Source organism: Corvus hawaiiensis, chromosome Z, assembly GCF_020740725.1.
Source record: "Corvus hawaiiensis isolate bCorHaw1 chromosome Z, bCorHaw1.pri.cur, whole genome shotgun sequence".
NCBI classification, from domain to species: Eukaryota; Metazoa; Chordata; class Aves; order Passeriformes; family Corvidae; genus Corvus; species Corvus hawaiiensis.
The window spans coordinates 73880261-73895299 of NC_063255.1; the positions used below are offsets into that span (position 1 = coordinate 73880261).

The 15039-nt window shown below is 39.9% G+C and overlaps 1 protein-coding gene across 9 annotated transcripts; it reads left to right on the plus strand.

The window, feature by feature from the left end:
- Positions 1-16: 16 nt before the first annotated feature.
- On the plus strand, positions 17-13007 carry GIN1 (gypsy retrotransposon integrase 1). Of its 9 annotated transcripts, XR_007200780.1 has the most exons (10): positions 58-98; positions 2151-2195; positions 3549-3694; positions 4577-4770; positions 5916-6221; positions 6925-7113; positions 7206-7373; positions 7820-8108; positions 9881-10308; positions 10878-13007. XR_007200780.1 is itself a non-coding variant. In XM_048290744.1 (9 exons), exons 3-9 carry the CDS (start codon positions 3556-3558, stop codon positions 10174-10176), a joined length of 1581 nt encoding a protein of 526 aa, XP_048146701.1. In that variant the 5' UTR covers positions 17-98; positions 2151-2195; positions 3549-3555; the 3' UTR covers positions 10177-10717. The 9 variants fall into 9 exon arrangements, 8 of the variants coding, with proteins under 8 accessions (XP_048146701.1, XP_048146695.1, XP_048146697.1 ...); XM_048290744.1 differs by lacking the exon at positions 10878-13007 and having other exon boundaries at positions 17-98; positions 9881-10717; XM_048290740.1 differs by lacking the exon at positions 10878-13007 and having other exon boundaries at positions 6985-7113; positions 9881-10717.
- The last annotated feature ends 2032 nt before the right edge of the window (positions 13008-15039 follow it).

Genomic DNA, 15039 nt, shown 5'->3' on the forward strand with positions numbered 1-15039 from the left:
CAAAAGTCTCGGGGCGCCGCCAGGGCCGGCGCTTCCCGGCGGGACCGACAGCAGCGACGGCCCCGGAACGGGCCTTGCCGGTACCTCTGCCGGAGCAGGTACGTGCCTGCAGCACGGTGGCTGTGCCCAGCTGTGCCCGCCTAGCCGAGGGGGCGGTGTGGGGCGGCGGCGGGCAGCAAAAACGTCGCGTCGGCGTCGCCTTGCGCATGCGCGGGGCTCGGCCGTGCGAGGCCCCGGGGACGGTCACTCTCGACGGCCGCTTCCGGCATGCCCTGCGCAGGCGCGGTGCATGCTGGGGTGTGTAGTGCTGTGGGCGGGAGGGAGGATGCGGAGGCGCCTTCCCGAGAGGAATCCCTGCTGGGAATTCTGGATGGCGGCTGAAGCTACCGCGGGCGGCAAGACGCGGTTTCGCGTGCCTACCCACTCGGCCTCATAGGCGCCCGCCCCAGCCCTCTGTCACGCTTGCAAAGCCAGGGAGGGATGTAGGCGAGTCCATCGGTCTGATTTACATGTTTTTGGAAGCACCTTGGTTAGAAAAGTGATGTTTTTAAGCTGTGTACTGGAGACAGCCTACAAGAGAGCTGGAGAGGGACTTCTTACATGGGCACGTACTGATAGGGCAAGGGGGAATGGATTCAAAGAAAGGGCAATTTTAGGTCAGATATTAGGAAAAAATTCTTCACTGAGGGGTGGTGAGGCCCTGACACAGGTTGCCCAGGGAAGCTGTGGCTGTCCTATCGCTGGAAGTGTTTGATCCCAAGTGGGTTTGGGGCTCTGAGAAACCTGGTCTAGTGGAAGGTGTCACTGGCCATGGCAGTGGTTTGGAAGTTGATGATCTTTAAAGTCCGTTCCAACCCAAACCATTCTGTGACTGTGATTCAGGGCTCCACAGGCAACTCCTGCTTCTTGTAGGAACTGCAGCCAGAGGTAGGGGAATTGATCAAAAGCTGGACTAAAATAATAGTTTTCCTGTGAGGATTGTGTTTGTATGTAGGAGAAATGGGCATTAAAGAATGAAGCAGCTAAGTGTTAGCAGGTGTGGCTGTCTTGGCTAAGCCACTAAAGCCAAAAGACCTCTGGTTATATGGAAGTTTCATTCTCTTTGCCAAAATACCTCCTAGTGTATATTTTTCCAGCTTCAAAGGTACTAAAAAATGGATAGCTGATGTTATGGCTTTGATTTTTAGACTACCAGATGCATTATGAGTATTGACAGACATAACGTAGGAATTATCTGAATAAATAAGAAAACCAGAAGATTTTATAAATTGTTCTTTTCAGAGCTGTCTTGTTTGGCTTTTTTTAGGACTAGGCCAAACAAAGTAAATTAGGTAGTGGGAGAAAAGATTAGTAGGGACACAAGAAACTAAATACCCAGGAAGGAAGCTCACATTAGGCAGCAGTCCATCAGACTGCTGAAGCACATAACAGTTTGCTGGATCAGGATCCTACTAAATTAATGTGTGTGGGTGCTACATAGTGCATTCTTTCTTCATTGGCTTCATTACCTAAGCTCTTCAAAACTTTTACAACAGAAACTGCCATTGCAGGAATGTGGATAGGGCGTCTGCTTAGCTGAAGTGTATGCTGTGGTCCTGTTTACAAGTATCTTGTTGCTGTGCAACCTCATTTTATTAAAATGGGCAATTTTGGGCTCCATGGAGAATATTTGCTGTTTCAGGAAAGTTTCAAATGTACTGGAAGAATAAAGATTGTTCTGTAACATCTTTTCCTCCCATGTGTAAAAGTCTGTCAAGCCAAAGGAGTCCATCATCCCTGTGGTTAAGGAACAGGTCATACCTGGCTAGTTTTGACTTTAGGTAACTTAAGTACAGGACTGGCCTTCAGGAAACCTCTGAGTAAAACTTGAATGTGTACCCCTGGCAGATGGGAGATTTTAATTGCCCTTCACCAGTGCTGTTTTAGTCTCAGTAATACTAGTTAATTGACTTATTTTAAACAACAGAAACATGAATTTATTTCATGGTAGCCACACCTTTTTTTCTGCTGTTAGTTATCCAATTTACCAGCTCGGTGTGTTGGTTTAGCATGTGCTGTCAGATGTAAATTTACAGGAAACTGCTGTGTGAGAACAGTCCTGTGTTCTGGCTCCTTCTTTCCCTGTTCTGAAACACCCTCTTCCTTCACAGGCAGGATCGTGGTGTTGAAGAGTACATCTGTGCTAGTTCCCTCAGGTATGAAAATTTTACTTTAAAACTAATGTTGTATGACAAGAGACTTGGCTGGTTTTGAAAACCAGCTCTAGGTTGTACAAAAATGACATATTCAGTGTGGCAAAAGTCTCGTCGCATTTTGAATGGGAAGTTCCTGGAATGCATTTGCCATTGATAATAGCAGTGCTTAGCTCAGGGTGCAGGTTCCAAAAATAACATACAGCAGTTTCTTTTCTGGGAGGAAAGGATGAAATGAAAGCTGGCATAATCACTCATAAGAGCTCTTTATGTCCTTCCCACAACCAGCGTAGTAAAGGTAGGTGAGGATCTGTAAATTGAAAAATAGACATCTTGTCCTACACAATTTGTTTTCAAATAGCATCAGCACATAATGAGATGATGCACATTCCATACTCACTGGATACTGTCACTTTCCCATAATTATAAGTCACTTAGCACACACAGCAGACAAACTAGTTACTCTTTTTAGCAGGCATGTATTGTCACAGTCTGGCATTGGAACAACGGCAGGATAAGGAAGAAATTTACTTAATGCTGTGGATAACCAGCATTCACTATGAAATTATGACATGGCAGACCCCAAGCTTGATCCTGCTCTTGCAGACATCGACGAGAGCAGGATTAAACTGCTGTTTCATCTATGCTGCCGGAACAGATTTGGGAAAAAAACAAACCACTCAAATCATGTAGAGCCTGCATCAGTAATCCTGCCTGTGAATATTTCTATTTTCATTATTATGTAATTATTTTGATGCTATTCTTGCTAAACTCAAACATATTCTGTATCAATGGCCTATTTTACTAATTATATTATTGCTTATTAATGTGATCAGGGAAGTCAACCTGTGTCAAGGAATGAATTGTTACCTTGCATGCAACGTCTGGTTTGGAATTTCAAAATCTAATTGTCAGATTAATTAGTGAAAAAAATTAATTTCCATTTGTTTCTCTTTGGGAAGTTGTTTTTTTCCTATTTGCTTATGTGGGTTTTTCTCAACTAAAGTGGATCTTTGGACAATCTCTAGCACAACTGAATTTGAGAGGTACCCAAAAATGAGAAGAACAATTTCTTTCTCTCTGATCCTATTTCTTTCCCCTGTCCAATGAGTATAGTAGGAGCTTCCAATGTGTGGAAATTTTAAAAGTTTGAGAAAACCAACTCTGCTTAGAACAAAATTAGTGTTTCAAGCAGTGTTTCTTGTTGCTAAAATTGATGGTGGATGTGTACAGTGGATGGTGTAACCTCTTCTTAGAAGCTGCATAACCAGGATGCCTCTGAGCTACAAAGAAATCAGTAAAAACTTGAAAATGTGCTTCTCTGACAATTTATCTAATACTGTGCATTTTGTTCAGATTGGCAATGGTTCGTAGTGGAAAAAGTGGTGGGCTCCATCTGAAGCAGATTGCATACTACAAGCGAACAGGGGAATATCATCCCACAACATTATCAAGTGAAAGAAGTGGAATCAGGAGAGCTGCCAAAAACTTTGTTTTCAAAGGTAAAAAATTTTCTCTCAAATTATGCCAAAAATAGATACTAAGATGAAGATTTGCTAATAGGGGAAAAAAAAGTGAGATCTTGCTCTGCAAGATCTGCATTCTGTGATTTTAATAGACATTCTCTATGAGACAAATGCTCTGCAAATCCCTGGTTAATATATAACAGGATGGTTGTAGAAATGGAAGCTCAATCTGCTTTAGTCCATTCCAGGACAGGTTTATTTATCTATATAAAAGCCAAACCTTGTTTTATATACTGGAGAAATATGTAGTCACTGCAATCCGTAATTGAAAGTATTACAGAAAGGGAAATAGATCTGCAGCTGGAGACGAGGAATGCTCCATCCAGTCTAGGGGATGGCTGGACAGAAGTGCAAGGACAACTTTGCCATCAGTCACCTGAGAGCCTCCAGGCTGTTCCCAACTTTATTGCAGCCCTGGAGATGTATGAGCCTTTGTAGTCTGCTGTGCTGTCTCAGTTCCATCAAAACTGCCAATTTTGTGTAGAGAGAAGGCAGGGAGGAGTTAAATCTATGACCATCAGTGTCAGGTTGCTGGCAGGCACCCAACAGCTTCACAAACAACAGTCTCAACACTCCTTTTGAACCCCAGTGTTGATTTGTGTTTCAGTCAGACTTCCTGTGGGAATGCTGTTTGCATTCTGACTTGCCCTTGTAACTTCTCATGTCCAGAGGAGTTAATAAACATGGCTGAACTAATGGCTCTTTGGAGGACATAATTGAAATGTTTGTAAACAATAAGGTATGTTTACACCAAAGTGAACTTACTATAATAAATTCTGTTCTGAGTCATGCTGAGTAGTTTAGTAAACTAAACAGAAGACAAAGCACTTGCTTATAATTTGCTGGTACTTCTTTCAGAAAACAAGTTGTTCTATGTTGGAAAAGACAGAAAACAAATGCGCCTGGTAATTGTTTCAGATGAAGAGAAGAAAAATGTCCTCGAGAAATGCCACAAAAATGCTGCTGGCACTCATCATGGTATATCAAGGACACTGACTTTAGTGGAGTCTAATTACTACTGGACCTCTGTAACAAATGATGTCAAGCAGTGGGTATGGCCTCATAGCTACAGGATACTTTATGTAGTCTGTTGCAAGTGTTCCGTAATCCTATGAACTTTGATACAGCAAGTATCCAGGCTGTTTCATGAGGAGGAAATGTGAGCTTGCAATCACACTACAACTGGTTATCTTGGCAATGCATGGTGTTTTTTTACCCTTTTACTACTTTTTACCCTTTTACTACTTTTTACCCTTTTACTACTTTTTACCCTTTTACTACTTTTTACCCTTTTACTACTGACTTGCACACCACTATGCTGTAGTGGGGAACCATAATCTCTTTTGGTAGGCAGGGCACATCCGGTCCCTGAGAGATTTCTTGTGCAAGGACTCTCACATATCTTTTTTAGGATGCAACATGCCATCACAAGGATATGTGGCCAGAGTAGCTGCCAGCAGATAAGAACATGAAAATGGTGTCTCTGCTTTACAATTAGGCATGTTCAGGAAATAGTTAAACAAATCAAAGCTTGGGAAAGCTCCTTCTCCTTCACCCAAAGATACAGGGGCAGGAGCCCCTGGCAGAATTTGATCCTTCAGGAAGCTATATGTAAACATCCTTTAAAGCCAAATTACTGTTGCTATCAGCTTACTGTATCACCTGAATACTTTGAGTTCATGTGCAACTGTTATGTGAACTGAATGTGAGTCTTTCCTTTCAATTTAGATTGGACAAAGGGGCTCTGTCCTGTAGATTAAGCTGTTATGCATGGAAGATTGTGATACATGGTTTTTCAGCCACAGCATACATAGATAAGCCAAAAGGAGAATGATTAGGACTTCCTCTCATTCCCAGCTGCTTCCTGCTTCCTTTGGTATTTACAGATAGTAATGGATTTTAAAATTTGTACTGTGGACTTGAAAGAGCACAGTGCTTTCAGAATGGAGAGAATTCAGCTATGAGTTCTTTTGCATGTCCCTATCCTGGCCTTCAGTATTGTTTGGTTTTATTTTGGTTTTATGCTGGGTCTGAAAAATCTAAGGGTAAAAAATTGTAAGAAAGGTGATAAATTTGTTTTGCATTGCCTGGTTTGACCTGATTCACAGAGAAATAGTGGAGATCTGTGATTCTGACAGTTGTCTTAAACCTCACCATCACTTTTTATTGTTAACGTCTTCCCTGATGTCTTCTCCAGGTGTATGCTTGCCAGCATTGCCAGGTGGCAAAGAACACAACCACCACAGTGCCGAAAACACACCCTATCAAAGCAGAGGACCCATGGACAGCAGTCACTATAGACCTAATGGGACCTTTCAACGTTACCAACAAAAGTCACAAATACATCATAATTATGACAGATTTGTTTACAAGATGGACTGTTATCTTACCACTGCATGACACTTCAGCAGCTGAAATTGCTAAGGCAATCATAAATGTGTTCTTCTTATATGGGCCACCTCAAAAGATGCCTTTTGATCAAGGGAAGGAGCTTGTTTGTCAGGTAAGTATTTACATGGCTGGTTAATCTCTTTTTTTTGGTTGTTTTTTCCCCTCAAGGAAGAAATGCATTTTCCCTTATATTGGATTTGAATTTTCGATTATTTTTGAGAGAGACTCTAGTATTTTTTTTCTTTAATTGAAAAAGTAAAGAAGTTAGCACATACAAAAAAAGTCAAACCAATTATTTGCAATTATAATGCTATGCAATGTTTCCCAGGGCTCTATTCTTTGTTAAAAGAACAAAGTAAAATTATTTCCTGGCAGTTACAGTACAGGTTTTGTCACCCACTTGAACTGGCATAAATTTACATGCTGCAGCCAGCTGTATCTTCTTCATCCATATTGCTCAGTATAGTAATAGCTAAGGGTCTTTTTGACATTGGTTTATAGTGATTATGAAGGACTTGCCACACTTTGTCCCTCTCAGAGATCAAGAAGTCATCAGACTGCGATGTGGAGGTAATGACAGATCGAGTTAAGTGGCAAAAAGGTGGTTAGGAACCATCAGTCACCGGCTCCTAAGCCCTACTTACTCCTTTAGCTCTCATTCTCAGTCCTGGTGTGTTTTGTGCCGATATGTATGCAAGACTTTTTCCAGTCACCACCATATCAACAAAAAGGGTGGAAAACTGAGGGTTTTTTTACTTGAAATGGGATACAGAACAGGGGAAATGTTCACTAATTGTGTTCTTCTTCTTTTGAAGATAAATGAAGAACTGTTTGCGCTGTTTGGAATGAAACAAATTGTATTGTCTTATCCTCAGACAGATGATGTAAATGAAAGAATGTCCAAGACAATCAAAACTTTCCTTAACAAGTACTGCATCGACCATCCAAATGATTGGGATGAACATTTGTCTGCTATAGCCTATGCTTTCAATTTGACAAATTTGGTATGTCAAGGGTCTTCTTTTGACTGAAATCCTCCAAAATGTCTGCAAAGCTGTATGCTAAATTTGCTTGCTTTTGGTCCCCATTTAAATAGGAGCCAGATCAAAACACCCCATATTTCCAAATGTTCAACCGTAACCCACATGCTGTTGAGTCTATGAATATATGTGTGGAAGGAAAATACAGTATTTTTGCCAAAATATTTGAAGCAACTAAAAAATTCGGTCAAGCACTGGAGGAAGAGAACACCTCAGATTGCCAGGTAAATGTTATATATTTGAATTTTACTAGTAAGAGGACCAAAGATAAAGGTGGAAAGGTCTGAGGCATAAAGTACAACTAACCTTATAAAATCATGTGGGGGTTTGAGTGGTGGTTTTTAGTTTGTGTTCCTTCCCCTGTGATCCTTTCATTTCAGTGTAACACATCTCATATGTATTTGGAGGGAGTAATGTTAAAAGAGACCTATTGTCAGAAGTTTACTATGTCTGACTTAGAGGGCAGAAAAGATAAGTTGAAAGCTATTGCCTATGGACTGGTGATTTATCAAGATAAAATCAATTTCTTCATCACTCTTCAGTCCCACATAACTACGAACTACACACATCCAAAACTACTCAATGTCATGCTTAAGCACTATTAACCAATGCTACAAAAATGCATTATTACTTTTGGAAAAAAAAGTAATTTATATGTATCTTTCTGTAGGCAGATAAAAAAACTTCAGATGAACAAAAAATCAGAACCAAAATCACAGTCAAAAGGAAGTCAAAACAATTAAATACCCTTCGACTTAAAGTTGGCCATGAAGTCCTCAGGCAAAGAAAAAACTGGTGGAAAGATGGTCGTTTCCAGTCGGAATGGATTGGTCCTTGTATTATAGATTACATCACAGAAAATGGCTGTGCAATATTAAGAGATTCCACAGGATCCAGGCTGAAAAGACCCATCAAGATGTCTCACCTCAAGCCATACATAAGAGGGTCCAGTGAAAAAGGTATATAGTATTTTTTAAATTTGTGTTTTTATATATGTAAAAAAAGTTGGGTTTTTTGTTTTGTTTTTTAAACTTCTCTGTTGTGTTGTTAGGTTATTGGAATGAACAAGTATCATTCATTCTCCAGTGGGAGTTACATTAGCACACGCAATAATGTAATATCTGTAGTCTTCAGTAAGGAGAACAGGGAGCGTGAGTGACATGAAACTATGCAGAGCATGGAGGAGAGCTCGTGAATCATGTTTAAAGTCTTTTTGAAAGTAGCCTCTATTAAAGTTGCTTCAAATCACTGGTTTGGCTCTATTTGTGCTGGCTGATAGAAGTATAGGAACATGCTAGAAGTATAGGAACATGCTAGAAGTATAGGAACATGCTAGAAGTATAAGCAAGCTGAACTGTGTTCAAGGAGCATTTTCTGACTGTTGTTTTTGTTTTGGTGTAGGCTGGATTCACATTAATTTTGCTTGTGCGATGGAAACTGTCTCTTTTTTACAACATTGGAGTGTCTTCTAAAGCCTTAAAATAGGAAGACTACAGCAGAGAACTGATTTTGGAATAGTTTATTTCAAATTGAAGAAGTCAGTGTTTTTCTTACCAGAGCAAATAAAATTGTCATGCTCTGCAGTAGGATGGCTAGAAATTCCCCAAGATTTGGGTAACCAACTTCCACTCTTGGTCTTACATATTTAGCGTGTCCTTTTGCAAATCAAACAGTGGCAGCTGTTTCTTTTCTGCTCATACTGTCGCATTTTGAGGAAAATTAAATGCATGGTGTGCGCAAGACTTCTGTCACAGAACAGGCTGCTTTTTACTTCAGAGTTCTTGAAGAGCAGAACAGTTCCCACACTATTGGCACATGTGGTCAAGCTTTGGTTCTTGTAAATATTATATAAACTACACAGAGATGGTAATTTCTTCCATCACCTCTTAAAGCTGAGAGATTTGCAATGCTGAAACTAATTCTGGAATTTTGTTTAAGAAGCCGAAATATTTATGTCAGTTGTCAGTTACGGATTTCATAACTAAGATCTTGATTTCATGTCACATCATGAGGCGGCTACTTTTTTTGGACAATCACTCTGTGCCTTCTGGTTCCTCATTAAATTGCTGATGCATGAAGAGAGAGTCACACATATGAAGCATGTAGATAATGTACAGCTATTACAATAACTTTGGTAAATTGTGTCACTGTATAAAAAGTTAAAAGTAGTTGTCTTTGTAGTATTAGAGCCTAGTGTCTTTACTGCTGAATATTGCAGAAGTAGTGTGTAAACACAGAATTCCCTTTTTCAGGAAGTGACTGTCTTGGTCTTGGCTGGGATAGATTTTGGTTTTTTTTTTTACTTACTTATTTTACTTACTTTTTAAACTTTTTACGGTTTAAGAAAGCCTGTTGTATGTTGGATTAAGATTTCCCAGTGAGAGCATGAAGAAACCACATTTGTCTGTGTGCATGCACAAAATGAAAGAATCTTCATGTCCATTTATTCAAGCTGTTGGTTCAGTAGGTGACTATGATAGACATTAAGCTAGTCATTGACTTAGCTAAGAAAAGTTCTAAATGTGGATCATTGCAAATATTATTTTGTGGATGTAATGAGATGCCAAACATTTGATGCTCAGTGAACCTGGGAAATTCACATTATCAGTCTGCTGTCACTTAAACACTCTTGTTCTCTTTCGGAAATTGTTTTGAAAAGTAAGTTAGCACCTCACTAACATTTTGAGTATGGCTTCAGGGATCTGAACTAATGGCTACTTTCCTTTTACAGACAACCGTTACTTTCTACAAGGTGCAGTAGTTGACCATGACTATATTGGCTTATCTGAAAGATCTAATAATTCAAGCCAGCCAGACTGTGTTGCTGAAGGGGAAATAAATGCCTACAAAAGAGATGTCATGTCTGCTGTACAGATTCCACTTGCAGTCTGCAAAGACCAAGAATCAGCAGATGGTAAACATGAGTCTGAGCTGAGAGAAGATCACTGCATCGAACCAAACACAACAAAGCCAGAGAAATGGCCTTCACCTTGTTGGACCTGTCAGACCAAGACAGAGGAGACTTAAGCATAGTCTTCTGTCACATTTCATTGCCAAGCAGTTTGGAACTACTGTGACAGACTGAAAAAAAAAATGTAATAGCTCCAGCTTCCTTATCCCAACCCACTTTACTGCTTTATGAATCTAAGAGTGCTGCAGGTAGCTACTGGTTCATTTGTCTGGGTGTTAAGAAAAAGCACTAGCAAAAGCACATATTCTGATCATATATTCAAATTTCAGATTTTGTTGGTAGAATGCCGATGTGGCCATCCATGCCTTACTGTTATCCTCTCAGGACACAATGCATCATTTCACTGTAATGACCTTTTCCATTTAACCCTTAGATGAGTCATTTCTAATGTGCACTGTGAGATGAATTTAACCTAAGCAACTTGGTGTAAATTTTCCCTCCACTACAGAGAAGCTTATGTCTTCCTTTTTCTGTTATATAACAGTTTTCTATTCTTTCTGGGAAGCTGCAGCCTCTGACTTACACAACTTTTAATTTAATCTAATTTAGTCTAATCCATTTAAGATCTCACAAAACAATAAAACTTACAAAATCAAATATGTGTAGTGTTCTGTGCATGAAACAATGAGGGCTTCAGCTGTTCCCTGTTCATCAAAAGTCGGCTGGAGTAGGCAGTTTTAATATTTCAGGGATGTGAAAAAATCTTAAGAGAATTTAATATTCATTTGTGCTTTTTTCATCTGGTTCTCCATTACAGTTGCCTCTTCACTGAGCCTGTGCACGTTGAGAGATTTTCCATGGACAGTGGGCTATGAAGGGTGAAGCACTGGTATTAACTTACTCTCTGATTTCCTTGAGTAAGTTGTTACTGGTCTGGACTTCCTGCTGAGAAGACTGTATCTCAAAGGCAGCTGCACCAGAATTTTTTCATGTGGAAAACTGATGAGTGCAAGTCAGTTCCTTTTTTTTTTTTTTTTAATAGGGGATTGACATGAAGATGAAGAAAACCAGCAGAAAACTGAATTGAGCAATTCAGCAACTTCTGGGTGATGCTCTGGAAAATTTGCTTATCTTGCTCTCTGAATGTGTGTGTTCCCTCTCATCTCTACTCTTGACTGTCACGTGACTTATAACAGAGGTGGAGGAATGTACTATTTATTAAGAATTTTCAGTTAAGTTTTGGCAATTAGATGTGGTTGTCAAGGCTGCTTAGGTACCTACCTCATACAGAAATTCATATGTATGGTACAGTATGTCTGTGATATCACGGGATGGATCTGTGTGAGAAAAGAGCTCAGCACCATTACAGAATCCTGTCTTAAACTTCAAATGAGAAATAATTAATACTCAAACTTTTTTGTGTCTTCTGAAAATGCAGTCCTACAGATACAGTTTTTCTCCACCAAGACTGCTTCAGAAAGAGTCTTTCTGAATATACTGTGTGTGCGCACACATGGAATAAATACTTATTTTTGCATATCATGCCTTTAAAGAAAATACTAGTGTCAGGAGTAAAACTGGAGAATAAGGCATTATTTGTAAGACTCATTTCTGCTTTGGTAGCTGAAAAAAAGAATCAGCCTCTCTTAGTTTTTTTTTTTACTTGAAGTGATCAGTTCCTGACTTGTGCACAGTACAGCAGAGCTGTTTTCTGGGGCAGTTCTGGAGTAATGCAAGTGTTGTAGAGTTGTTAGAGCTACACTGAAGAGAAAGAAAATGCTACAGTGAGAGAGGAATGGGGAAAACACAGAAACATTTACCATACTGTGTACATTAAACATATTGCTGGTCTTTCAGGCTTCCTGGTAATTTTAATCTACTGTATTGACCAGCAGGCTCATTAGTGACTTACCAGTGCACTGAAATGTGGCCTTATGTGCATAGGGGAGGTTCACTGAAATAAAATACAGGGTTTTCAAACTATTGACAAGAAAAACAGTCACTGGAAACTGGAAAAAAAACCCCACCAGACACCTAGATTAGAAGACCAAAACTGACACAAGGGTAAGCAAGATTTAGCAGTGTCTTCAAGAAATGGGTACTATACTCTTCTGCACCTCTTAGAAGACCTGTTGGTCTGCTGTTTATACCTTGGTAACCAAACTATGTAGAAATTTGGAATGAAAAGCAGTACACAAAAAGCTTTAATTTGAAGAGGAAGGCTCTTCCAGGTAGAAGTAACCAGACAGAAAACTGAACTTTAAAACTTTTGATTCAGGAGCAGATAATCCTGAGAGCTGCATTCCCTAGTCAATTCTCCTTTCAACTTGTACATAGATGAAGGGATCTGCAGCAACTTTGCTGCACTGATAGCAGAAGCAGGTGTGCCAATAAACAATAAATGTTACAGGAAATACACCATTTCCCCTTCATCAGGCAGTGCTGCCCTGCTACAGATTGCTAGTGCAGTGATTAGCAGATCACTTGGACACAACTTTCTATAATTCTGTATTTCCATGTACAACTCATTACTCACGTGGATGAGCCCTTTTCTGGGTGCTTGCAAAGCATCTCAAAACTCGTCAGCAGAGCTGGAGCATTCAGCTCTGCAGCTGGTGACAAGAATAGGTGCCTTAACTACGTAAAGTGATATCTGAGTAAGTGGGTTAAAAGGGAATAAATCAGATTTCACAAATTCAGTACCTAAAATTAGTTGATTATTTTTGGCAATTGATGCCTTTAATCTCCTTATGCCTCACTTCCCCTTCTGTAGAGAGTAGCACCATGTCAGATTCCAGACAAACTGCAAAAAATACTCATTACTCTTCAGAAAGCTGGCAGACAGAGTGATGAAAGCCCCAATAGAAAAGCCCTTAAGAAAATGAGTTCTATGTTTTGTGCAGCATCTCAGTGACATGCAGTAAATAAAACATGTGCTTCCCCACCAGATTGATTCTGAGTCTTTACCGTAGTCAGAAACATCATCCATCACTCCCATAGATTAATGACCAAGAAGAAGGAAAGCAGAGCGCATAGTTACGGTGTAATACCGGCAAACAATATTTTTTAGTCTTAGCTTTCGTGTGTTCGTCTCCAGAGGGAGACGTTTGGGATCTGTGTTGGAGCGTCGGTCGCAGGGTGGCAGCCTGGACCCGCAGGAGCCGCCGCCCGCGGGGTCCGCGGGGCGCGCCGGAACTGCTGTCCACCCTGCCCTCCCGAGGATGTCTTTCCGAAACTACGTTCGCAGCAGAATTTTCGGCAATTTTCACATCGAATTGTCGATAATTACGGGAGCATGAATACATTTCCGAGAGAAATATGATCCGCTGTGTGACCGACCTGTCATGGGAGCCAGAGTACAAAAATTCTCTGCTTGTGCATTAGGCGGTTTTATATCACAGCTGCCAACTGTGGTAAACTTCCAGTACAGCTTTACACCTTCCTAGGCACCTTTCAGTACTCGTTACACTTTGGTTGCTGTGAGCAGGGTCTCGCAGGCAAGTGTCTGGAAAAAGGCCATGCCTTCCACTTCCTTATGTGTGGCACAGTGTGTGTGACCTGAGAGCAGACCCGAGGAAACATGGCAGAATTGCGGGATTCAGTCTATTTTCCAGCAAGTAATTTTCTCTTGAGCAGCAGTTTTAGGATGTGTCATGGCTGAAGGAAGCAGTAACAAACACGGGGGAGAGGGTATTCAGAGCACTAAGGATTGCAGTGGCCAGGGTAGGGTTCTGCCCTGAAACCCTAAACGATAAATAGCACCAACTTTAGCCTCTTATGGCTGTTGCCTAATCTCCATTCTGAAAATATTCTTCACTTATAATTAAAAAGAGTAGAAGATTTAGGTTTCTCATAGGTCTCAGAAAAAGAGATGTAGTCTGTAATTAATAATTTTCCTAGTTTGCTGAACTGTTACCACTCTTTTCTAAGGAAAAAAATTACTTCACTGCATCTTTAAACCAGTACTTTGGCACAGTGCCCTAGAATAAGATTGCCCATACATCATCCATATGTTTTCTAAAAAGCTGTACAGTGAAATCAGACAGAGCTTCACTCACAGAATGTCATGCCTCACATGCAACTCGTTAATAAGAAACGTAAGTGGAATGGAGATAAAGAAACAGTAAAATAAAAGTGCCTTCATGACCTGTAGTACTTAAAAAAATCTAGTGCAGCTTCCAGATTGACTGCCATGCAGTATCTCTCCAAATATGTGCTAACAATGCCAGCTGGATGTTCTTTTAGGTTTTTCAGCCACCATGTCCAGAAATAGCAAGAAGTTTGCAAGTTTTGCTTGGATAAGTAGCTATCACTGTAGATTTTAAATCCTCTTCTACACTGTCAGCTCCCCTCTTCTCTTCTGCCGGTAATGCTTAGCTGTACAGATGAATCTAATTTTTTAACCATTATTGGAGAAGAGCCTAAAGAGCAGTTACAGTGTAAATTTTACTAACAAGTTTTGATAATTCACATAAGAAAAAAATATTTTCACATTTAAGAATTAAAAAAACCCCAAAAGGTAAAGGCAAATCAGGGTGCTAAAACTCTAGTGTTCACTAGCATGTGTTTTACATAGAAAATACAGTGACTTAATTTCAGCTCTTAATTTTAATTGACTTGAATATTTGGTTCTGGTTTTGGGGTTTTTTACTGGTTTTTTACACTACATGAATCCACACAAACTCTGAACTATATAATGACATAGTCTTTAAAATTTTAAAGTATGTCCTAAAGTGCAGTTAAATAATTAAATAATAAAGGTGCTTTTACATTGCTCAGCAGTGATGTTCCACACAACTTTTACTGCTAATACATACGTAGTCTTTCAAACAAGTTTCCACAGGTATTTGAATGGCAAGCTAAAAATCACCAAAGCTGCTTCTCTGTAGCATGACACATGCTTAATCCTAATCCATTGTACTGTGACAGACATTGCTGACCTAAAGACTCTCATAAAACTTAGATAAATATAACTTTGG